General features: G+C 32.9%; 1 protein-coding gene and 1 non-coding gene across 2 annotated transcripts in view; both read right to left on the bottom strand.

The window, feature by feature from the left end:
• The window catches only part of Smp_062970 (WD-repeat protein, putative), a gene marked incomplete at both ends in the record, with an annotated part of 35970 nt that extends 11287 nt beyond the window's left edge, over nt 1-24683 (bottom strand). Inside the window, 8 exons of the mRNA XM_018790699.1 lie at nt 534-1307; nt 7426-7761; nt 8623-8747; nt 13049-13250; nt 17421-17586; nt 20192-20824; nt 23920-24185; nt 24222-24683. Coding sequence (XP_018646093.1) covers nt 534-1307; nt 7426-7761; nt 8623-8747; nt 13049-13250; nt 17421-17586; nt 20192-20824; nt 23920-24185; nt 24222-24683 — 2964 coding nt within the window. The remainder of the gene's footprint in view (nt 1-533; nt 1308-7425; nt 7762-8622; nt 8748-13048; nt 13251-17420; nt 17587-20191; nt 20825-23919; nt 24186-24221) is intronic.
• Nucleotides 5719-5794, bottom strand: Smp_tRNA_01392_Pseudo_TTG.1.1. Its single transcript has one exon. It is a non-coding gene (tRNA).
• Nucleotides 24684-25385: the final 702 nt, after the last annotated feature.

Raw genomic sequence — 25385 nt, 5'->3', positions numbered from 1 at the left:
AAGATTGTAATCATTAAACTAGGCAGAACACAAAAACAGTAAATCATATAATAATAATCTATAGATCAAAATAAAGCTTATAATAAGAGAAATATAGATATACATAATCTAGTTACTGAATAGTTATACAATAGGAAATATACACATGTAGTATTAGTTCATTAATAGATTCCGGAAGTTACCCATACTCTAATCAGAATTAGAATACAATACAAACACATACACACACATACATAAACAGACATACTCACTTATATACACACACACATATGCACACATACACATATATATATACGGATATACACACATACACATACAAACATACACATACACACATACACATATACATACACACACAAACACACATATACACATACACACAGAGACGTACACACATACATACATACACAGACATACACACTTGTATGCACACACACGCACACATATGCAGACATACACACATACACACATATACAAACACACGCAAACGCACACACTTATATATAAATATCATTTATGAATCATTCACTTACTTTATCTTGTATCGTATCATCACGTTCTTGTATATCTTTATGTAAATTTTGTAAATCTTTTTCTAAATTAAATATAATAGTATTTAATTTTTGTATTTCTATATTATATTTATTTTTATCTAAATTTAATTGATCAATAATTTTTTGTAAATTAATTAATTGTTTTTGTATTAAATTTAAATCATTTTTTAATTTTTTATTTAAATTTAATTCTTCATTAAATAATTTTTTATATTTAATATTTAATTGTAAAATTTCTTGATCATTAATGTGTTCAATTAATGATTTAATTAAATCATGATCATTTAATTGTTGTTTTAATTGATTAATTAATTCATTAATTTTTTGATTTTTTTCATTTAATTTTAATTCATAATTATTAATTGTATTATTTAATAAATTTTCATGATTTAATTGTATATTATTTAATTGTTTTTCATAATTAATTTCATTATTTTTAGTATTTAATTGTAATTCATTATATTTATTATATTCATTAATTAATTTTTGATTAGATAATAATTGTAATTGTTGTATTTCATTATTATGTTTATTTAATAATTCATTTAATTGATTATTATAATTTAATTGATTATTATCTTTTTCTAATTTTAATAATTGATTTTTATTTTTTAATGTTTCCATTTCTTGTATAAATTTTTCTGTTAATTCTTTTATACGTTCATTATAATTAATATCTTTTATACGTAATTGATAATCATTTTCTAATTTTAATTCTTCTATACGGGTTTTTAATTCATTCATAATGGAATTCTAAATAAATAAATAAATAGATAGATAGACAGACAGACAGATAGATAGATAGATAGATGGTTAGATAAATAAATAAATAAATAAATAGACAGACAGGCAGATAGATAGATAGATAGTTAGTTAGCTGGATAAATAAATAAATAAATAGATAGACAGACAGACAGATAGATAGATAGATAGTTAGTTAGTTAGATAAATAAATAAATAAATAAATAGACAGACAGACAGACAGATAGATGGATAGATAGATAGATAGTTAGGTAGATAGATAGATAGATAGATAAATAAATAAATAAATAAATAAATATAGATACATACAATCTAATCACTGAATAATTATACAATAGGAACATAAACATAAAGTTTTAGTCCATGAATAGATCCAAGAAGTTACCCATAACACAAACACATGCACGTATACATGTAAATATAATTCACTTATTATTGATTTCAATATGATATTATTTCTTTTTATTTCGTTTAAGTACTTATTGTTTTATACGAATATTCGTCAAGGTTAGAACGAATAGTTTGACAATAATTGGGCGCCGAGTATAGAGAATTCATTATATGTGAAAAAATTATATTTGAAATAGTCTCAGCGATTGAAATATATAAATAATTCCAACGTTTCGTCCAGCTAACTTGTCTGGACTTCTTCAGGGAAATAATCAAAATCAAAATCATCAAAGAAATATACATAGTGTTTTTTGCTTAACAATCATATCATCAAAATCTCTACTACTTTTTAATCCAATCATATTTGGATGTCGAATATTTTTCTTGTAAACAGGATAATATGAGTCAGTTGAATGAGAATCAAGTGAAAAGTTCAACGATGTGAATTAAAGGAGACTGCATAAATTGTGTGTATGTATGTATGTATGTATGTGTAAGATGAGTTATTAATGAATGATATTCAGTGTTGATATGTTTCTATGTGAAGTAAAATAGGAATAAAAGTGCAAAATGAAGGTTGAAACAACGAATGAATTGAGGAATAAGTTAATGTCCGCGTTATTACGTCAAAAATCACAAAAATCTAATATGACTAAAAATGAGTTACATTCATTGAAGCAACTGAGAAATAAGACAATTATCATTACAAAAGCAGATAAAGGTAACACTACAGTCATTATGAACAAAATTGACTTCGAGAAAAAAGCCAAGGAACATCTACAAGAGGGACCGTATGAACTAATCAATGATGCAAAAAGCAGAACGACGCTCAATAAACTTAAGGCGGAAACAAGTAAAATCTTACATTCGTTAAAGGTCAAACTCGGAACGCCATTATGGTTTTTGCTAAATCCAAAAAGTTGTAACCCTCGTAGATTCTATGGACTCCTGAAGATTCACAAGGATAGTACTCCACTAAGACCAGTGGTCGATTTCACAAATTCACTGACTTACAACCTAGCGAAATACTTAGCTAGAATACTAAAACCGTATGAAAAACTGATTAATTATGGAATTAAAAACTCTATGGAATTTAAAAATATTATTGATACCATCGACATAGAAGAGGATGAAGTAATGGCATGTTTTGATGTTTCTTCCTTATTTACTAACGTACCTATCAACAGAGCGTTGGATATTATTTATGCTTGTTTAGAATCTGATTTGGATTTAAATTTACGTTGCCCGTTAGATCCATCTGAGTTTATAAAATGTTTGGAGCTATGTTTAAGGTCCACCTTATTCATATTTCGAGGAGATCTATACAGACAAAAAGAAGGTATAGTTATGGGTTCACCAGTTTCTCCGATTGTTGCGAATTTATTCATGCATTCACTCGAAACTAGTGCGATCGCAAGAAGTGTTTGTCCACCAAAGGTCTGGCTACGGTATGTAGATGACATTTTTGTTATCATTAAACAGGACTATTTGGAAGAATTGTTTGCAAATGTGAACAACATTTCGGAACAAATTAATCTAATGAAGGAAATAGAGTCTTTTGAACACAAACTAGCATTTCTCGACTGTATGGTTGAGCGAAGACTTAATAATAGGAAGTTGAAAACAAATGTTTTCAGTAAATCAACACATTCAGAGAGATACTTAGATTTTGATTCGGCTCATGCTTTATGTACGAAAGTCACAGTTGTTAAAAATTTAATTAACAGAAGTCTTAAGCTTGTTACAGATAAGGAAGACCAACAATATGAATTGAATAGGATTTTATCTACACTTAAGGATAACAATTACCCAAAAGAGTTTTTTAAAGAAGATTGTTAGAAAGGAAAGAAAAGCTAAACTACAATGTGTACAGAAAGATTGGAAGTCCACTGTAGTCATACCATACCGTAGCGAAACATCGGAAGAAATCAAACGGATTTTAAACAAACATGATATAAGTGTATTTTAGAACAAGTGACACTATAAGATCGTCATTGGTGAAGGTTAAGGATAGGTTACCAAAGGAAGAACAACAAAATATTGTCTATGAGATCAATTGTCATGATTGTAATGTGGCTTATATTGGAGAAACATCCAGACAATTGAAGGTAAGGTTGAAGGAACACAAACAATGTTTAAAAAATGTTCCCAAAACTTCGGTTGACTTAAGGAAACTTGGGAATAAGTCTGCAATAGCGTTACATGCGTTGGAAACGGGACACATGATTAATTTTGAAGGGGCCAAAATACTTCAGAAAAGATTCAACACTCATAAAGAAAGATTGACAGCAGAAGCGCTGTATATATGGGCGAATAAGAACAGCCTAAACAGAAAGGATGGTATTCAGCTAGCTACCACTTGGCAAATATTCATCAACAAGTAATTTGACCTTTTCTTTTATTCAACCTGTCTACTTACATGAATCGTTATTATGACTGAAATCAATATGAGTTATATTTAGCATTACAATTATGTACTTGATGATGATTCTCATTTTATTTGCAATTTCGATGATTCAGAAAAAACTTTTCAACCTTCATTTTGCACTTTTATTCTTACTTTTACTTCACACCTTCTTTTTGTCTGTATAGATATCCTCGAAATATGAATAAGGTGGACCTTAAACATAGCTCCAAACATTTTATAAACTCAGATGGATCTAACGGGCAACGTAAATTTAAATCCAAATCAGATTCTAAACAAGCATAAATAATATCCAACGCTCTGTTGATAGGTACGTTAGTAAATAAGGAAGAAACATCAAAACATGCCATTACTTCATCCTCTTCTATGTCGATGGTATCAATAATATTTTTAAATTCCATAGAGTTTTTAATTCCATAATTAATCAGTTTTTCATACGGTTTTAGTATTCTAGCTAAGTATTTCGCTAGGTTGTAAGTCAGTGAATTTGTGAAATCGACCACTGGTCTTAGTGGAGTACTATCCTTGTGAATCTTCAGGAGTCCATAGAATCTACGAGGGTTACAACTTTTTGGATTTAGCAAAAACCATAATGGCGTTCCGAGTTTGACCTTTAACGAATGTAAGATTTTACTTGTTTCCGCCTTAAGTTTATTGAGCGTCGTTCTGCTTTTTGCATCATTGATTAGTTCATACGGTCCCTCTTGTAGATGTTCCTTGGCTTTTTTCTCGAAGTCAATTTTGTTCATAATGACTGTAGTGTTACCTTTATCTGCTTTTGTAATGATAATTGTCTTATTTCTCAGTTGCTTCAATGAATGTAACTCATTTTTAGTCATATTAGATTTTTGTGATTTTTGACGTAATAACGCGGACATTAACTTATTCCTCAATTCATTCGTTGTTTCAACCTTCATTTTGCACTTTTATTCTTATTTTTACTTCACATAGAAACATATCAACACTGAATATCATTCATTAATAACTCATCTTACACATACATACATACATACATACACACAATTTATGCAGTCTCCTTTAATTCACATCGTTGAACTTTTCACTTGATTCTCATTCAACTGACTCATATTATCCTGTTTACAAGAAAAATATTCGACATCCAAATATGATTGGATTAAAAAGTAGTAGAGATTTTGATGATATGATTGTTAAGCAAAAAACACTATGTATATTTCTTTGATGATTTTGATTTTGATTATTTCCCTGAAGAAGTCCAGACAAGTTAGCTGGACGAAACGTTGGAATTATTTATATATTTCAATCGCTGAGACTATTTCAATTATAACTTTTTTTCACATATAATGTATTTTATCCTTTGCTTCATTCAACTCTGTTGGGTAGATCTATTGAAAGCTAAATATCTACAGTAGTGGACAAGCCAGAACTATTCTCCTAATCGATGGAGACTGGACAAATTAAAATCGTAATGTTAATTATTTCCTGCATTTATATGAAAACAATATAATGGATAAACAAAGATGGATAGTGGCGAGCAGTAGAATCCAGGACGCGCGTCTCGTCCTACTTGGGACTCGTCAGCTGGATATACCTGCATCTCAGAGTTGATGTTCACGCTGGGAGGAACTCGAACCCAGTACCTTTCGCTTCAAACGCCATCGCGTTACGCACTCGGCCACTGAGACCTGATAGCCACTTGTTTGTGCCATGGGGTGAAGTTTAAATTCAATTTAGTATTGTTTGTTTGAATCTTCCCATTGATGTCTTAGGATGCTGGACGAAACGTTGGAATTATTTATATATTTCAATCGCTGAGACTATTTCAAATGTAATTTTTTCACATATAATGTACTTATTGTTTTATTCAGTAATATAATATAATCAAGTGAAAATTCCCATTTTGACATTTCATAAATAAAAAGGAATATTTATATAATTATTATGAACTTTGTACTTCACTTATCTACTCTAACATTGACCTAGATTGGACATAATAGTTGATTCGGTTTCTCTTTATCTCGCGCTCGCTTGTCAACCAATCAGGAGATTGAAAAGTTTTCGTCTCTTTACTCAAGGCAGTTAATCTCAATTAGAATTCATGCATTTCTAGCCTTAAGGATAAACCAGTTATTCTATCGTATCTTAGCCTCAAACCTAGATGGAGATAAGTTCTCTGTTGTATATTATTGGGTAGATAGATCAAGGATCTCTTTCAAAGAATATGATCGATGAATAAATACTATTTCAGCAGAATTATCTTTCATATATAGAATTTTTTATGTCCAGAGAGGAATAAAGAAACATTGGTAAACAATGAAAGTTATTTTCAGGACAACCTTTCGCTGAATTCCAACCTGGTAAAGTACTAATATTTAGTTTGATGTCTCCTTTATTGTTTGAGTTATAAGCTTCCATTTAATGTACTATTCTTTACTATTTCACAATTACTGTAGTTTCGACGTAAACTTTGTACTTCACTTTTCTACTCTAACAGTCATTTAGATTGGACATTATGGTATTTTTCTTATTCCTTTTGGGTTGTCTTCTTACTAGTTACACAGTTATTCATATACCTTTTCTAGTCAATCGAAATCATGAATAAGTCTAGTAAACATCCCAGCTAAATCATCTTACAATACCACTTGCCAATCAGTCAAGTCAGTGAAAGGGCAATTTATTTCCTCTCTTCCCTCAAGGTTGTTTAGTCACAAGCTGAACTCACATGATACAAGTTTCAAGATTGTATTAAGTAACTCAACACTTCAAAACTACAGTGATGAACAGAACACTAGTTGGGGACAATCGAATATACTTAAGCACAAATTACAAACTATCTCACTAAAATCTAATAGCCATACAAGAAACAGTTAATTTACGAAATAACAATCAATTGTCTCAATCTTAACTGTTCCTTCTGCAAATATTCATTTTCATACCGATTGAGCTTTGTTCCTGTTCTTTCCTTATCGATCTTCTGCCAAAATACATTCAATGCTTGACCATCACTATATACTACTTATGCGGATATAAGTGACACACATCATACTATCACTAGACTAAGACTACTCTTTCTCAGCAGTGCTCATCAACGATCCCGCACTCGCGAGATTCGAACCCAGGACCTACCAGTCTCGAGCCATAGCACTTAACCGATAGTCCAGTGCTTCCAGGTTTTCCATACTGATCTAGCATCAATCGACTCATGGTTTCAACTTTAAAAAATACTGAAATCTCCATAAAACCCCATCTGACTACTTTTTTCTTTCTTAACATATGAGAGTAGATCAATCAAGAAAGTAATAGATTTGAACTTACTTTCTCTTCTAAATCTGATTTAGTTATTAATATTTCTTCCATCCATATATTTTCTTTATCCGTTTTACTTGAACGTGCATCACGTTCTTGTATATTCCATATTATGATTGAACAATCATTCGATACAGTAATTAAATATTCATCAAATGATGCCATTTTCATTTTAGTTATATTATCACAATGACCAATATAATCTTGATAATTAGAATGATCTGTTAATGGCATTTGATATGATCTAATTAAACCATTTTGACAACCACAAAATAACATACGACTAGAACGTGAAATGGTTACGGTTGTAAATAATTGATCATTTGATTGTATTTCATGAATAATCTTTATGAAAATGAAAGAAATAGATAAATAAGAGTTATAATAATAGAATTGAAATGTTATCTCATATTTTTTTGTCTGTGACTGACTTCAAGAGATATTTCCTGAAATTCTAATGAGAAGCAGTGACCAGTGAAGTTGAACCGGGTCTAATGTGAGATATCAACTCACCGAAGACATTGGTGAATGGTTGCTCAATACCGTTGATTGGTGGAAGTCAGACATCAACATCGGTGCACGTGGTCTCAGTGTTCTAGGAGTTATGGGATTGCGCGCAAGACTGATAGGTCTTGGGTTCGAATCTCGTGAGGCTGGATCGTGGATACACACTGCTGAGGAGTCCCACAAGAGGACGAAACGGCCATCCTGTGCTTTCAAGTTTCCCATGGTGGTCTAGCTTCAATTGATTCATAATTTCAACCATTATTTATTTAATTAGTAAAGGGTTATATTTTCCTGTCATTGATGTTAAGGACATCAAGTGGTCAACCACAGTATGGACATCAATACAGGAATGTAGATATATTCAATGAAGAATATTAAACAAGATGATTTGTGAGTCCTGGATTTTATTGTTAGTCACTATCCAACTTCTATACTATAAAGTCAAATATTTAATAGATAAATGGTAGTTTTAGTATTATAAAATGCACCCCCCCCCCTATTATGATTGAATCTGAATCATATTATTCAAGATCTCTAACCATTTGTCAGTATGATTGAGTAAATCTCAACTGGATAATCTAAACGGCTTAGATCAACTATCAATGACATTGTTGACAACTTTATATCTTATTTTAGGATGACACATTGTATTATCATATTTGTAAGTAAAACGTTTATTTATTCACATAAAAATCTTACTTGTGAATCACTTATTTCTTTTAATGTCTTATCTGAACCAACAGCGTAAACAGTTTTAGCATCTTGAGAAACAGCTACACTTGTATAACTACAAGATTTTAACACATTCTCATTAATTCGTGTACCTATAAATTAAGAATTAAATATAAATAATTTCAAAAGCCACAATTGGAATAAATAATTTGATAATAGACATTAACACCGCTGGATGCGAGATCAATGTTCTAGAGGTAGGTCTTGGGTTCGAATCTCGTGAGGCAGGGTTGCGGATGCGCACTGCTGAGGAGTTTGACAATAGGACGAAACGGTCTTCCAGTGTTTCCAGGTTTTCCATGGTGGTCTAGCTATAATTGACTAATGATTTCAACTATTAAGATAATAGAATTATCAAGTTTATTCAACTTGGGTTATTATAATCATTAATGAAGTATGCGTAAATGTAACCGACGCTGAAGGTTAACAGGATAGGTGATGAGTATGGTCATTTTACTGAAAATATGACGGTATACGGAAAGGTATTGCTAAACTTTTGGCGAAGGAAAAGAGTTTGAAACTTTGGAGATTATTTCTCGAAGAATCCATTTGTATATAGTCTATTTGCTCGCTGATGTGAAATGTGGTCTCTGAGAGATGATACTGATACGCACGCTTAAGGTCCGAAATAATACATGGTACTTTACTGGATTTTCTAGTGTTCTGAAAAGTAGTTTAAGAAAGTGGAAACTCCCGTAGACAAACGTTGATTGGCGTATGCGGTGCAATTTTTAGCGAACTCTTAGTTAGTGGGTGTACGCGAAATTCAAAACATTCAGTTGTCGTGAATGTGTACTGCTGTTAGGATTCAGATTATAAATACATTGATAATCAGTGCTTATGGTATTTGTTGGTTTATTCATTTATATTTTAAGCTGATAATCAGCAGAAAACCCTAAACGAAGGTTTAATGTTAGTTGAAACTCACCGACAAGGGGTAACTTAAATATTCTGAGGATTGATGTTTCGTCAATTCCCTCCAGGTATATAAAGTCAAAGCACAATGTATGCAATATTGAGTCACTTATATTAATTACTGTATTGGAACTTGGCACATACAGTCCGATTAGAACTTAGGATTAGATAATACAACTACTCACTATTTCAGTTTATTGAATATTCCCACCAAAACACTCTGTCAATGCTAAATAAATGGTGGTTTGTTAATTTGACAATGTTTTCTTGAAAGAGGTAATCAATTTGAACCCTAATGGATGTGAAATAAGATCTAACCGCTTGGATCACCCATGTTATCCATGGTTTCTGTTGTATGTAAAAGGTAAAGTCTAGGAACATGAGGCAATTTATGTGGAATTCTGTAAATAACTTTGAAAGCTTAATTTGTATTGGTATGGCAATCGGTATCTAATAAGTGTTCCAAAAGAGCCTCTTTTTATCTTATTTTCTCTTTCGATCAATCAGGATAGGGTGACGTGACGATAGTGTATTTGCCTGTTCGTTCATCCAATATAGTTGACTTCTTAAGAGCAGTTGAACTGGAGAATACATAAAGAGGCAGTGAGACTAGCGAGTTTCAGGATAGAGATTGGTGGAGATTATGGTAATTTAAATAGTTGAGTTCATGAATCGATCTAACCAAGACTATCACTGAAAACGTGGAAGGGTTAGGGTTTTCAATGATAGTTTAGGCTAGATCGACTCATGAATCCAACTATTAAAATATACTTATTTTGTTAAGTCACTATTCCTTAACTGGAAAAAAATGACACCAAATATATATGCGCCATATGAATCATTCGATTTTGTGAGAACTGGAATATTGTCCGGGCGCCCAAACAGAAGCAGGTGATTTTCTTAGGCGACCATACTCCGAACCTATGACCTACAGGTCTAATCCACAAGACAGTGAAACAATGTAAGGAGATACAGTTCCATGGTAGCCGGTGACCAACAACAGGTTCATACGCCATTTGTTCTTTCAGGATCCTGGAGCTCATGTTCACCACTGGTTTGGGATCAAAGTTTTCCAACTCTCCTAGGTGGACTCTCCGTATCCACCAACCTGGTTAAAGTGCCGGACATTCGGCTTTTATCTTCTCAGTTTCGTAAACAACACATCAACCGTGAGTAGGACTTTTCTGTTGGTGGCGATATGCGTGTGGTTATGTAAGCATTTCGAGGGGGAGAGCTGACCCTCCCTATTCTCGGTCGTACCAGGGCATTCAGGGGAGAAGGAAGGGCGAGTTATATCCAACTTTATTCTCTGTATTGTCTACTTCTCTATTGTGTTAATATTGTAAAACAACTCACTATTTTAGGTTTTATATAATTATAACACGAAATACCTTTTCTACAAAGCTTTCAACTTATCATGAGTTTAATTACTGTAAAATTCAAGTAAAAATCATTCTGATGGTTGGTATATTTTCTAGCTCGTTTGTTCTTTGATAGAATAAGAAAGACGATTACATAGGAAGTCATAAATCGACTTCATTATATGATGAAAGAAAATCAAAATAAGACTGATTTGGAATTTGTATGCATGAAAATGATTGACAGTTAACTATTGTCGAAAAAGTTTCTTTTTTAATTCAATGTTTTACTGTATGTAATTATATTACTTACTTACTTAATATTTAGTAGTTAATGTCATTGTTGGAACTTTATCAATACACTGTTGTAGCTATCTGTTATAACCAAAGACTACTAATCAACGCGACGAACCAAATAAGACTGAATATGAAGTCTTTAGGATTAACCGATCATAAAAATCAAAGACTGAATAACAGTTTTTATTGAAAGGGTCATGAGCTGTATCATATTCAATTATCTGGTCAACAGTTCAAGTTGAACACATTGAGGTGGTCAGCAGTTGAAATAAATTGATCATGAACTTGATGTATATATTCAATCTACAGTATCAACTGACCAACTATTTGAACGAATGAACATAACTAAACAACCCAGTCATATGTTTGCTTTAACAGACACATTGGAATAGATCCGATTTATCAACAGATCACAAAACATTGAGGATCACGTTAAAAGGAGAGACAATCAAAATAAATATGCAAACAATGATAGCTTAGTGGTGACAATAACTAATCAAGGTGAAGATCGATAAGACAAACTATTAGTCGTATGCTAGGAGATTCAAATAATTCACTTTTACTTAAAATTTGTTCCCTCAAATGCTCGCTCTCCCCCCTCCGAAATGCTCTCACATGGACACGTGTATATAGCTTCTGCTACGGAAGTCCTACTCACTGCCTTCTCACACCACGGGTGTTGTTTACAAAATTGAGAAGACCAAAAGCGAATGTCCGGCGCTTCAACCGGGTTGGTGGATACGGAGAGTCCACCAAAGGGAGTTGGAAAACCCTGATTCCAAACCACTGGTGCACGTGAGCACCACGATCCTGAAAGAACAAATGGCGTATGAACCTGTTGTTGGTCACCGGCTACTATGGAACTGTATCTCCTTACATTGTTCCACTGTCTTGTGGATTAGGCCTGTAGGTCATAGGTTCGGAGTATGGCCGCCTAAGAAAATCACCTGCTTACTTTTGGGCACCCGGTCAATATCACAGCCCTCACACAAATCGAATGATTTATCTGGCGCATATATATCCGGTGCTCCTTTGTACCAACATTTATGTGTTTAAATAAATAAATAAATAGTACTTAAAATTATTACTGACAATGTTGTTCAAAATAAAACCACCTAAACTACAAATCTTCACCAATATCCATCTTAACAATAATATCTTTCATTGTTGTATGATATTTTCAAATATTAACATGAACTGATGACAAACAATTCATGTACTTGTTGTTAGTTCATCGTAGTATCTTTATAATGTTCTCTCATTCTTTGTTTATTTACTGATTTTTCAGTTTATTGAATACTCACTGCTGAGGAGTCCCACAATATGACGAAACGGCCATCCAGTGCTTCCAAGTTTTCCATGGTGGTCAAGCTTCAATTGACTAATGATCTCAACTATATATGATCCATACATAATTAATATAAGAATAATTTGCTGATTGATTGTATATTGAAACGATAAACGCTTTAAACATCCCATAAATTGTGATTTGTATCCATTTGTATTGGGATTGTAAAGTTGATAACATGTTAATGTCATATAATTGACCCAACATCAATGGATTACTTTATCTTTTAAGATATAACATTTACTATGGAATTTACTCATATCGTTATATTTTGTTAAGTATTACCTCTTTTTGTGTTCCTTGAGTGCTGACCTCTCTCCGAACCACCATTGGTATCAGTCACTCTGTTAATGTAGTCAACTTTCGTGCTACATGCCACATCCATAGTGAGTGCATTTAACTAATTCGATCAATAATTATAAGTGATAACAATATCATTTTAGTTATTCTGTTTTTTATTAAATGGATTACAAACCTTTTTGTGTATCCCATTCATAAACAGCACCATCTAATCCACAAGAAATTAATTTATAATCATCATCTGACCAAATGATAGAACGAATTTTACCATTGTGACCTTTTAAATTAATGAGATTATCAAATGTTGTTGTTGAATAAATTTGTATAACATTTCCATTGACTGCACCAATTAAATGTCCACCATTACTGAAAGCACACTAGTTTTTTGGAAAAAAAAATGATGCAAAAGTTAGATATACAGTAAGTAAAACATTTGTAAAGATAGCACTGTATTAAAAAAAAGCTGTGGACAGTGGAGTTCATTCCGTGTCGGGTGTAAGACAGTTATCCACCTCAGATAATGGACGAAAGGTTGAGCGAGATCACGGATCGATTGAAGTTAGACATTAACACCGTCGGATCCCAACTGACTCAGTGTTCTAGATGTTAAGCGTCCACACGTGAGACCAAAGGTCCTGGGTTGGAGTCGAATATGCAGAGTCATGGATGCGCACTGATGAGGGGTCCTGTGCTAGGACGAAACAGCCAACCAATGCTTTCAGGTATCTAATGGTGATCTAGCCTAGATCGACTCATGAATTCAACTGCTAAAATACTACAATCTTTACAAATCTCCATATTGATATTGAATTGCAACATAGTGTTACAGCGAATATCTTAATCAATAAAACATGTAGGTGTTGTAGGCTAAATGTTGTATGAATGTTGTTAATACGTACTACTGATGACATTCAGATCAGGATTGGACTAGTGACCAGTACAAATAGTGTCTTATGATTCGTTCAGTTTTATCAACAAATAAGCTTGGAATTTTTAAGTGTTATTAATAGAGTTTGTACTGATAAAGAGCGAGGTCGTGGATGCGCACTGCTGAGAAGTCCCACAATAGGACAAAAAGGCCGTCCAATGCTTCCTGGTTTTCCCTGAAGGTCTAGCTTCAATTGACTCACGCTTTCAACTATGAAAGGAGCGAATAGTTTTCAGATTTAAATTCGGTTACTTAATTTCAAATCTTTTAAATACATTTAAATATGATAATAACAGTGACTCTAATATGAAACGACAGATAGAATTTAAGTATATTGTATAGGTATGAATGATTTCTCTGAACTAGAAAGTATCGCTGATAGGCATCGTTAGCGTTTACTTCATGAGAAAGTCTACATTGTCCAGAACGATAATAAAAGCTTGGTAATGGAACAATCTAATCCATGTAACCTAACAACAACCATCTAAGCTAAAACATTTCCCTCCATGATTTAAAAATCATGATATTTATGTTTTGAACCCAGCCAAATTATCATTGTTGAAGTCTAGGTGACTTTAATTCCGACTAATATTACATCTAATTTATGTTAAATCCAGCCAACTTGCTACTTTTTACCATAACTACAGTGTACAAAACGGTCAGTTAAATAAAAATCAAGTAAACAAAACAATGATAGTGTGGTGTGTGCTAGTGATATCCACAGATATAAGTAGTATGTGTCATCAGTCGACAGTGAAGTAGCTGGAGACAGATGGTCAAGAAGACCAAAGAAAAAAGAACGAGAACAAAGAATGATTGGTATGGAGTTGAAAGAACAATGAAGTCTGAGACGGTTGACTGATATTTGCAAAAGAAACAGTCATATTTGAGACGATTGATTGACATTTTGTAAACGAAGCATGTACTAAATTCATTTAGTATTGTTTGTTTGAATCTTCCCATCGATGTGTTAGGACTGCAACTGGTCAGTCTCTAATTGGCATATGTGCATACTATGCGTATTGCCTCGATATGTACTGTATGTATGTACTGTAAGGTTCTCAAATCTTACTAAGAGACTTTGTAATTTTGTATTCAAATACATCCGATTGTCCCCACTTGTGTTCTCGTTCACTTCAATAGTATCAATTGAAGTAGAAAAATGTAGTCAGTTAATTTAGCTAAAAATGAATAAGGACAATGATCTGCATCAGGTAAATATTTGATCAAAATCTCCCGATCTTTTTTTGAATAAACATAAGCTAACTCCAAAAGTCGATCTCATATGAAAACAGTACTCATCAAGCAACTGTTTAGTTCCCTATTTTATCTCGTAACTTATCAACCATTTGCATATCGATCACGTGTACTCAGAATCTGAATATACATCAAACAAATACACACTTTAATTCAGATTGGACGACAGTTATAAAAAATTGATGCGAACTGAATGGTAAATAGATGAAGAACAGTTAGTTCATATTCTCACAATGATTAAAAAACTGTCATTCACATCATTTACCCTCCGGTCATCTTTTTTGTATAATGAGCCACGCTACTGACTACTATTCAGTAGTTTGATAATATATAATCAAATTTATACTGAACATGTGACTGGATGGTTTTGTTGTTATCTAATTATTTTCTTTATTTGCACTGATATTTCGCTGTTGTAGTAATTTTACTCTTCTCATCGTACATTCTTATTTCTTTAGAACTATCTTTTTAGTCTCTGCTTTGTTTAGACGGCCTGTCAGTCAATCATGCTTATGCGATGTCTTGTGTAAACCTTTGAAACAAAGCATAATTTGTTCTCGTTAATTACTGACATCTTCATCGAACACATAAGTGTTTCATTCTCCAAGTTGTAGAACCTGCTATAATCTAACGATTGCAAAGTCAATGGGATGGTTTACTTTCTTTTAGTGTTTTTCTGATGAAGTATTAAACGTCTTGACACCTCATGAAGAGAAGTTTGTGAAATCTTTGAATAAATGTTATTTATATAGTTGAAATCATGAGTTAATTGAAGCTAGACCACCATGGAAATCCTGGAAGCACTGGATGACCGTTTCGTCCTATTGTTATTTAACATAATCGTAAAGTATTTTCGAAAAATTTTCGTTATATAACCTCAACACTACACTTATAACTCAGTCTTTCCAATGCAATTCCTTATTTATTTCCACACAAATAACTATCAATCATTAGGAAGGGTAGAACGATTTATCAAACAACTGTTTGTATTTAAAAGCAATCAATGCTTTTCTATGAATTTTAATGGACCAGTGAAAAGACAGAGTTGATCTGAAAAATCTAAGGTATTGGCACTATACGCTTCATAGTGTCTTGTCAAATATAACCTTGTCAAGGCAGTTGTGAAAATTCAGTTAAAACTAAAATCCCTTCTCAATATTGTTGTCAAGAAAAGTGTTTATATGTCTTTACCATCTAGAAGAGAGTCGAAAAAAAAACTAATTCTATGATTCCATACATAATACAACTGATTAAGTCACATCCTACCAATCCATGCATTTGTATGGACACGTATACGTAAGGAGGAGTAATCATACAGTCTAATTAACGGTTATGGGACATGTCTCCAGGTAACTTCAGAATTAGTTAATGTCAAATGTTATGATAAACATAGAAAGTAGAAAACAATGTTAGTCGATAGTAAAATATATAAGTAAAGCGTACCATAGAATTGACATCAACATATCTTCTAAAACGTCCTGTAATAGATGTCAAAGACGAATTCTTAGGTTTATAGAAGCCCTAGCTATTCTTAACTTCAAACCCCTTTCGTATTTACAGAAATAATTTGTTTCAACCTTGAATCTACCCTAATAAACTTTATGGCCTTTTAGATGTATGGTGATGTGAAAATTTCTTATTGTTCACACACACTGAATTCATAGAAGTAGTTAATTTAGTGATGGTAATATATAAAAGAAAGATTGTATATAAGGATATAGTACAGAAAGAAAGATAGATATGAAGCAATTTTATTCTCACGGTGTAAGGGAACACAGAGAGTGTATACACCTACACCATTGTGATCGATTCTGAGCCATATCATCAATAGACTCTAACCATTGGTTACGATAGTCACGCGGACCCCAACCAAGTAGTCTGCACCTACCAACACGACTCCGACTAGAAGTTGGTGACTTCAAGCACTGATGTCACGTTTTGGTTTGGCCGTCCCTAACTCTTTTCCAACCATCCCCAATACTAATCAGCATTGCGCGTCGTGGTAATCGGTGTTCAGGCATACGTAACACGTAGCCCAACCATCTCAGTCGATGAAAATGTACAACCTCATCAACTGATTTATCACCATTCCTGAATACCCTGTGTCTAACCTCACTATTACTTACCCGGTGACCCCAGGAGATGCGAGCAATATTTCTAAGACATCTGTGGTTAAATACTAGTAACTTACGAGTATTTTCTACTCTTAATTACCACATTTCGCAGCCATAAAGTAGAACAGATCATTTATAACTTCTTATTTATTGAACATTTCTATTGTACATTTCTATCAAGATAATATATCATAAAAAGGAGAAGATGATACTCAGGAATTATCTCTATGGTAACAAATTTCACTTACTTCACGACAACTACGTATTGTAAATTCATGAAATATTCTTAAATCATCAATTAATATATTCATTAAACGTAATTTATCACTAAATCCAATTAAAATAAATAAACCAATTGGATGTAGTGCTACACTGTATACTTCTTCAGCATATTGTTTGATTAATTCAAGATCACTATAGAATAAATAAAAAGAAAAGATTAAATGAATGGATTTTATATAATTGAGATCATGAATCAATCGAAGCTAGATCACCATCATAGAAAACCTGGAAGCACTAGATAGCCGTTTCATCCTATTGTGGAACTCCACGATCCCGCCTCGTGAGATTCGAACCCAGGACCTATCAGTCCCCCTTTTGATAAATAATGAATTATTCAAAATATACAATATAAGATGATTATTACAAACATTATTATTTTAAATCATGATTATTGTATGAAGCTATGATGACAGGCGATGTCCGAAATCGGATGATATTAATAAATAACATGTATCAGGCCGAACCTAACCCCCCCAACTGGTTACTTGAGCGAGAACACAATAGTGAACGGGAAAGTATAGTAGGATACCAAATATATATATAAGATCAATCCATTTCTTAGCTAGTGATATGCATTTATCCCTCAGGTTAACTTCTGACTACGATCAACTGACCTTCTCATTTGACTACTTCTGATTCCCTCACCATATCAGAGTCCTAATCAAGAAATCTACAGATTTCGACATGGCTATGACCTACAATGATGGCTTGATTTCATGTCTTAGTTTAACAATCTCTAGCTGTATTCTAACTTATATCTAAGTCAGCTATTACTGTGAATTGGGCTGAACAGTGACTAAGTCAGTCGATCAAACTTTACGCAAAATCTACCACGTATATGCATCTGTTCAGTTTACCATACAACGTACGCACAAAAAGATGAAGTTACCAAGATGAATATCAAGGTGTTAGGAGGGGTATTATCAAAAGCAAAAAGAATGTGACTCTAAAAGAACGGAAAAATCCGTAAAATAAAAGGTATAGGTTAATTTAAAGACATAGGATATAACGGAAGAGTTTAAGCAGATGTATCTACGTTGTTGCAATCTCTTGAGTACCATGTCACTCAATGTCCCCAAAAATTGATCGCACTGATCCTAACTAGGTAATCTGAATTCATTATCTTAGCTCAGACCAATTGTCACTGACTTCGCGGACTGATAACACGTTTTAGTTTGGTACCCTTGATTTTCTTTCACCTTATTCAAACATTAGCATACATCACTTGGCGAGATAGACGACGGGTGGGCATACGATAAGTGAAAACAGCCAATTTCTTTTATGGGTTTAACTTATTAGTATTATACTTAAGCTTTTAGAGACTAGCAAAATATAGATTAGTTAATCTCAAGGAACTACTATAAAACGGGTAGGATCAACATTTCATCCCAGTATAAACCTATAACCGCTTCACAGGATTAAACGGAGAATTGTCGTACATCGTATAGAAGATTTGACTTATATACTACTTATTTACAATTCAGTTATCAATAAACTTATTGCGTTCATTTGTTAATGGGTAGATTATTGTAAATGATTCTAAATAGTTAAAAAATCCGAGAATCGGGACAAATAATTGCTCTATATGATCAATAAAGTTTATTCATCATAAATAACTTTGTCATTACCTGTTATGTTGGTCACCGTTATATCATCAAACGATTAAATGATTCATCCATCTACTTTGGCTTGGTTTTGCAAAGATGAACTTGTGATCGAAATGATCAAAATAACATACTCCCTTGACTATGAAAATAAGTTTTTCTAATATGAAAGAATCTCGTACTTATAAATGTCACCACAAAACCTATAATGGATGACTGAGAGAGTAGAAAACTGACCATAGCGTATATGTTGGTTAGTGTCTCGTTAGCTGGTTACATAATTCCTTTGCTACATTAGTCAATAACAGTTGAAATAGTTCACTGATGTCATCTCAAGATGTATGTTTAGTATGGATCTGATTTTTAACAATTGATTGAAGGTAAATACCAGAATGTAGGATTAAATATTTCAGTTATTTGTTTTGCCAATAAACTGAACTCGGAGTCAGGAACCGTTATACACCGGCTCACTTGTCTAAAACTACTTTACTCTTCAGGAAACTTGAGAGGCCTATGTTCAATCTTGCATAAAGTACTAATTAGGTAGTGCTGCTAAGATGTCCTTGGGTAAAAACAAAAACAATCATCTAGAGATATCTTGACCTTGATATCTCTCTAGTCCTGGTCAGATTAATCGGCATTCACAGACCAATCTCCTCAGTCGATAAGCAAACAAATTGATAAACATACGACGAGACTCTAATTTATGGACGAACCAATCAGATTTAAGATAGTCCTGGTCAGATTAATCAAAATCCACAGACTCATTTGAACCAATCACATCAATCAATAAGCAAACAAATCGATAAGCATACGATGAGACTAGAATTTGTGGACGAACCAATCAGATTTACGATAGCAGATCTGTTATTTTGGCGCGAAATTCATTCACTCATTTGGTTCAATACCATTTTGACATTATAGTTGATGTCAGCTTGTGATGAAAATTTTGAATTTAACATCTAATTGTAAATCCTAATTCTAATTCCTTAAACTAATATATAGCACTCGTCTGTTTCTAGTAAGTATGTGGACAATCCAAGGTGATTTTAGCATTGCTCAAAGGTTGTCCATAAATTGTAATCTCATTAAACATACTTTCAATATATAGAGAAAAGAAGTAGGTTACATACTTTGTTTCAAAATTCCATATTCTTACAGTTCTATCTGTTGCACATGTAACTATTAATGGTTTACGTAGACATACATCCATCCCAATTATTTGACCATTATGAAATAATTGAGATACTGGAATAAATTTCATTGTTTCATTTGGATTATATTGTTCTTTATTGATACCATTGATATCATCATTTTTTACTGCTAATTCACTATTCTTTATATTTGTATCAATATTGTTTAAATTAAATTGATATAATTGATGGGTATTTGTTGCAGCGATAAGTAAATCTTCTGATGGATTAATTTGTAATTGTGTAATAATTGGAATAATATTATAATCAGAATCTTTATTTATTATTAAATCTTCAGGTAAACATACACTACCTAGTAACTGATATTCATCTTTTAATGATGTTGAGGCAGAGATGTTTGTTTGATTAGTTGTGCTTTTTGTTGCTAGATTAATTGAAGTTATAGGTTTCTTTTCATGTTTATCATTTTGTTGTTGGGATTGTTGACGCAGCTTATGATCTGCAGTAATATGTTCAAACCAATAAACAATACCAGATGAAGAAGCTACAAGTAAACCTTTTGCTGTTGATGCTAATGCTGTTATACTAGTTTTTGTTTGTGTAATATCTTTGCTAAGAAATTAAAAACAAAGAGATTTTATTTGTGTGTGATTTACTTTCGGAAAAGAAAACAATAAATGAATAAAAAGTATCAGAAGGGGGTTGTGGAGATCGTAGTAATTTTAGATGGTTGAAATCATGAGTCAATTGAAGCTAGATCACCATGGAAAACCTGGAAGCACTGGACGGCCGTTTTGTCCTATTGTGAGACTCCTCAGACTTGCACATCCACGATTCCGCCTCGTGAGATTTGAACCCACGACCTGTCGGTCTTGTGAGCGAGTCCCTAACATGTCTAACTTCAACCAATCCATGAAATTGAGCGACACATCCACCAATGTCTTCAGTGAGTTGATATCTCCTAATAGACCTGGTTGGACTCCACTGGTTCCACAGTAGGACGAAACGGCCGTTCAATACTTCTAGGTATTCCATGGTGGTCTAGCTTCAATTGACTCATGATTTCAACTATATAGAATAAAAAGTAGACAAAATGTTAAAATTTATTACTTTCTAAATTAAATTGTTATGTCAACCACTATTCATAATAGTTGTTCAGTCAGTCAAATCCAACGTAAAATCTAATACATGTGTATATGGGTTCTAATTGCGATAACCAGTTAATATTGGCAAGATAAAGATGTTAGGGTCAATTCCAGAGTAGTAGATGAAGTAATAGCATTAATGATACTAAAAAAGATTAAGCATTGAAGATACAATTCGAAAAAAATATAAGTTAGTGAAAGAAATAGAATATGAGGGGTTTAAAAACTTGGCATGTATTGAAAGATAAAGATTGAATGCGTCTGCAGTATTGAGGACAATTTTGAGTCATTTCAAGGTATCTAGTAATTGGTTATATTAATCATACAAGCTACAACCAAGCGGCCTAATGTACGATTTGATTTCAGGACTTGTTATAGTGCGTAATTTCGGAAACTTATTACTACTGCATTTCACCAGCCCTTGCTGTCCTTACATTGATTCATGGGAATTTCAGTCGTTCAATATTTTAAAATATAAGCAATAAGACTGTGGATAAAACAAAGCGAACACGTTTATTAAGAAAATAGACTCCTGACATAAAATAACTCAAATTAAGAACAATCAAACTTCATAACAACGTTTTAGAATTTCAAGTTGTTATCCTGTAGAGTACCAGTCTATTTCAACTACTTTTTATGTGACAGAACTGCATTTTTAGTACTTCATTTACTATAACAAATGTCCAGAGCCCTGCAATACACTTCAAATTAACAATAAAAATTAAATAGTTAATATTACGGAAAACCTGGGTCAATCAAGAATAATGAGACCTAAAGTTATAAATGAGTTGGCCACATTGAGTCGATTTTTCTTTCAAAATAATACTGACTAAAGTCGTTTTACAGCTAATTTTTTAAGGGTTATTCTTTAAGAAATTCGCATGTTGATTTGGAATATACAAACATTCAAGTTCTTTTTGTTGGAGAGTGACATAACAAAAAGTATTTTGATCACCTTAAATAATAATGTATGAATGGTTTGAATGAGTTCCTCACCCTCTGAAAACAAATTTTTGCTATGATATGTAAAATCATTTTAATAAATGATAAAAAGTGAAGTACATCAGGGAATCCACCACTTCACTTGACTTGAAAGCCTCATCATCCCTGGTGGGCTGGTGTCTGACGGAATTTCTACATGTATTCGGAAAGCTCAGTTGGCGTTTATCAACTTGCACCACTTGTGTCGTAGTTGGGATATCCTTCTATCAGATAAGAATAGATTATGTTACGTGGCAGTTTGTTCTGTTCTAGTTTATTGAGATGAAGTGTGGCCCTTAGAAATAGATGTTTTTAAGTTACCAGTATTTATTCGTAGACTCCAAGAGACTATTCGTATATTTTGAGAACTTTGTACTAGTGAGGCTAAAATTATACACTGCTAATGACTGACTTACTGAATAAATTAACCCCAAGTCTAAAAACACTGTCAACTGATGACAATAAACTGTCAAAATCAAATACCTGGTAAAGGTATAAAAAACAACGTCCATGCTATCCGTACTTCACTCATAATAAACAACTCTACTATTACTCGATGATTAGTGAAATATATGATAAATACAATGCTATCAAATTCAATAGTTGTAAACTGTGTAATCCACATCCGCCTACTCTTTAGAGGAAACAAGCGTTGAAACTAGGTATTTAGTCGCAAATGAGTGGAGGAATACATCACCAAACAATAAATTAGCAATGATCTCTGTAAAAACGTCTTTTTTATCTCCAAACAATTGTAACCACACACTTTTACTACACCATTATCAACATACTCGTTTTCTAGTTATTGTCTCATTTGCATTATTATTATCAAATTTCCGAAAGTATTGAATCTCATTTTCGCTTTCAACTCACCAAATTATTGACCTGTGAACCATTTAATTCTCATATTGAAAGGATTTTTAATGACTCATATTTGACAGAAAATTAATGAAGTGGTACTGAGACTAGTTTATCAGAAGGTTGGTGATATGGAATTTAGCAGAGTTTCGAAAACAAAATAGTTTTGCATACCTTTATTACGATTCCTCTTCAACTTTTTTAATACCGTAGTTTATCAGTACCCTTACGTACCATTAGCGGTGATTCATAATAACAAGCAGTTGAGAGCCTATCCTAAGTTTGTTCTAAGTACAATATCGATGCAAAACATAAAAACATTGCTAGAGTTTAATAGTGGTCATTATATAGTCGTATTTCATAGAACTTTTCATTCACTAAACAAAATCACTGCCTTTTTGCAATAAATTATGTGATGAATTTGCTTTGGTCAGCTTACATGCCTATTTATCACCGCACATTTCAAATTCATAAAGTATAACTGTTATGCGGCAGAATATGAACAAAAGTAAATGCGTTCGAATAAATAAACGGTGGAGCAATGAAAATATGGGTTTTTATCTCCAGAGTGTGAAAATATTCATTAACTCGATTCCAGGCTATCAAATAACTAAGAGTGCAGATAAAATTTTAAGATGGCTAAAGCTCAAAGCTAAGTTTACGATAAACTCAAAAAACTATTTTAACATTGATGCCAAAAATATAGACACGATTAATATATACTTTTCCCGATATGTTCCATTTTTTTCATTTATAGCAGAAACGTTATATTCCAATTTTGATTCTCCATTTTCCACCAATATCCATCGTCCGTCCTCAGTTCCGGCAACAATCTTCTCACCATCAATCCAATTATGGCAAAGGAAGTTTCGGGGTTCAACCTTATTTATGCCATATGTTTTGAGATTGTTTTCCGCATAGCGATACAGACGGATGATATCAGTGCCAACAACACATATTAATGTACAATCTTGAGGACTGAAAGAGATCTAATTAGCTAAATGATCTAAATGTATTAACTTAACTTGTTTGATGGGGTTAGATGTAGACGTTTTAACACTAGCGAGTTGTTTTGGTTTCTCCCATGACCAGTATGTTAAAATCCATTCAGGACTCCCACTCTGTACTGCAAGATATTTTGAATCCGGAGAAAAAGCTAAGCTAACAAATTCATTGGAATGAATGTCAGGGGCGTGCAATGATTTTTTCTTGCGTAGAGTGTGTACATCATATACGGTTACGACAGGCTTATCCGGCATTTTCTCAGAAAGAGCAATGTACCTTCTGTTTGGACTGATTGCAAGAGCTGTCATTCCTTCTGACTTTTCCAAACCTGCAATAAACTTTTGCGTTTTTTGTTCGAGGTTGTAGAGGATTAAGTTAGATCCACATGGATAAACAATGGTCTGATCATCAAGAAACACTATAGATCCAGAAATTCCAGTTCGGTAACCAAAAATATGCTTTAGGCTGGCCACTGCCGCCATTGTTATTGTAGGACTTGTGAGTGGTCCCGGTTTTTATTTGTCCAGAAGGTATTCTGTGCACTAGGGTAACATATAGAGTAGCGTGATAGAGGAGAACTAGAAAAGAAAAGGTTAGTCGACGACCCAGTGAACGCGCATAATTCCTTTAAATTTATTGAAAGTAGCAATATGTAACATGCATAAATAACACAAACGTCAGATGAAAATGCTATTGGAATCGAATCTAGAAGCCGATGGTTAAATAAGCTGCAGGATCAGAATTTAAAAACTTGCGTTAAGCTGTCATGACGACTGTAAAGAGAAACAAAGGAAACCCGTTTTCCATTCCAAAAAAAGGCTTAATTGTCTTAAATTTGCTTTTGAATATTGTCAATTGTGGCTTATATATTTCCTAACTTGTTGGAAAAAATCAATACTTCAACAGCATTTTGGTAAAAACGAACAGTACACTAATAGCACATTTGCATCCATCTCACTGTACGTTAAAATGAGGGTTTGTGGGTTTGTGCATTATGGTAGGGTGTGAATATTATATTCACCTGGATGTTGATAGTCTTTATTGCAAAAGAGTTATTCTTCCAAGTGGGATTAAGGTTTCTGAATTTAGTTTGTTTGCATGTTGTTAGATAGTTGCGTATTTGGCAATCTAGAGTCATGAGCGTAAGCACCACTGGTGAGGTTTATTAGTTTTTCATAGGTTAT

This window comes from Schistosoma mansoni (genome assembly GCF_000237925.1).
Source record: "Schistosoma mansoni, WGS project CABG00000000 data, supercontig 0041, strain Puerto Rico, whole genome shotgun sequence".
Taxonomy (NCBI): Eukaryota; Metazoa; Platyhelminthes; class Trematoda; order Strigeidida; family Schistosomatidae; genus Schistosoma; species Schistosoma mansoni.
This window is presented reverse-complemented; position numbering and strand designations above follow the sequence as displayed.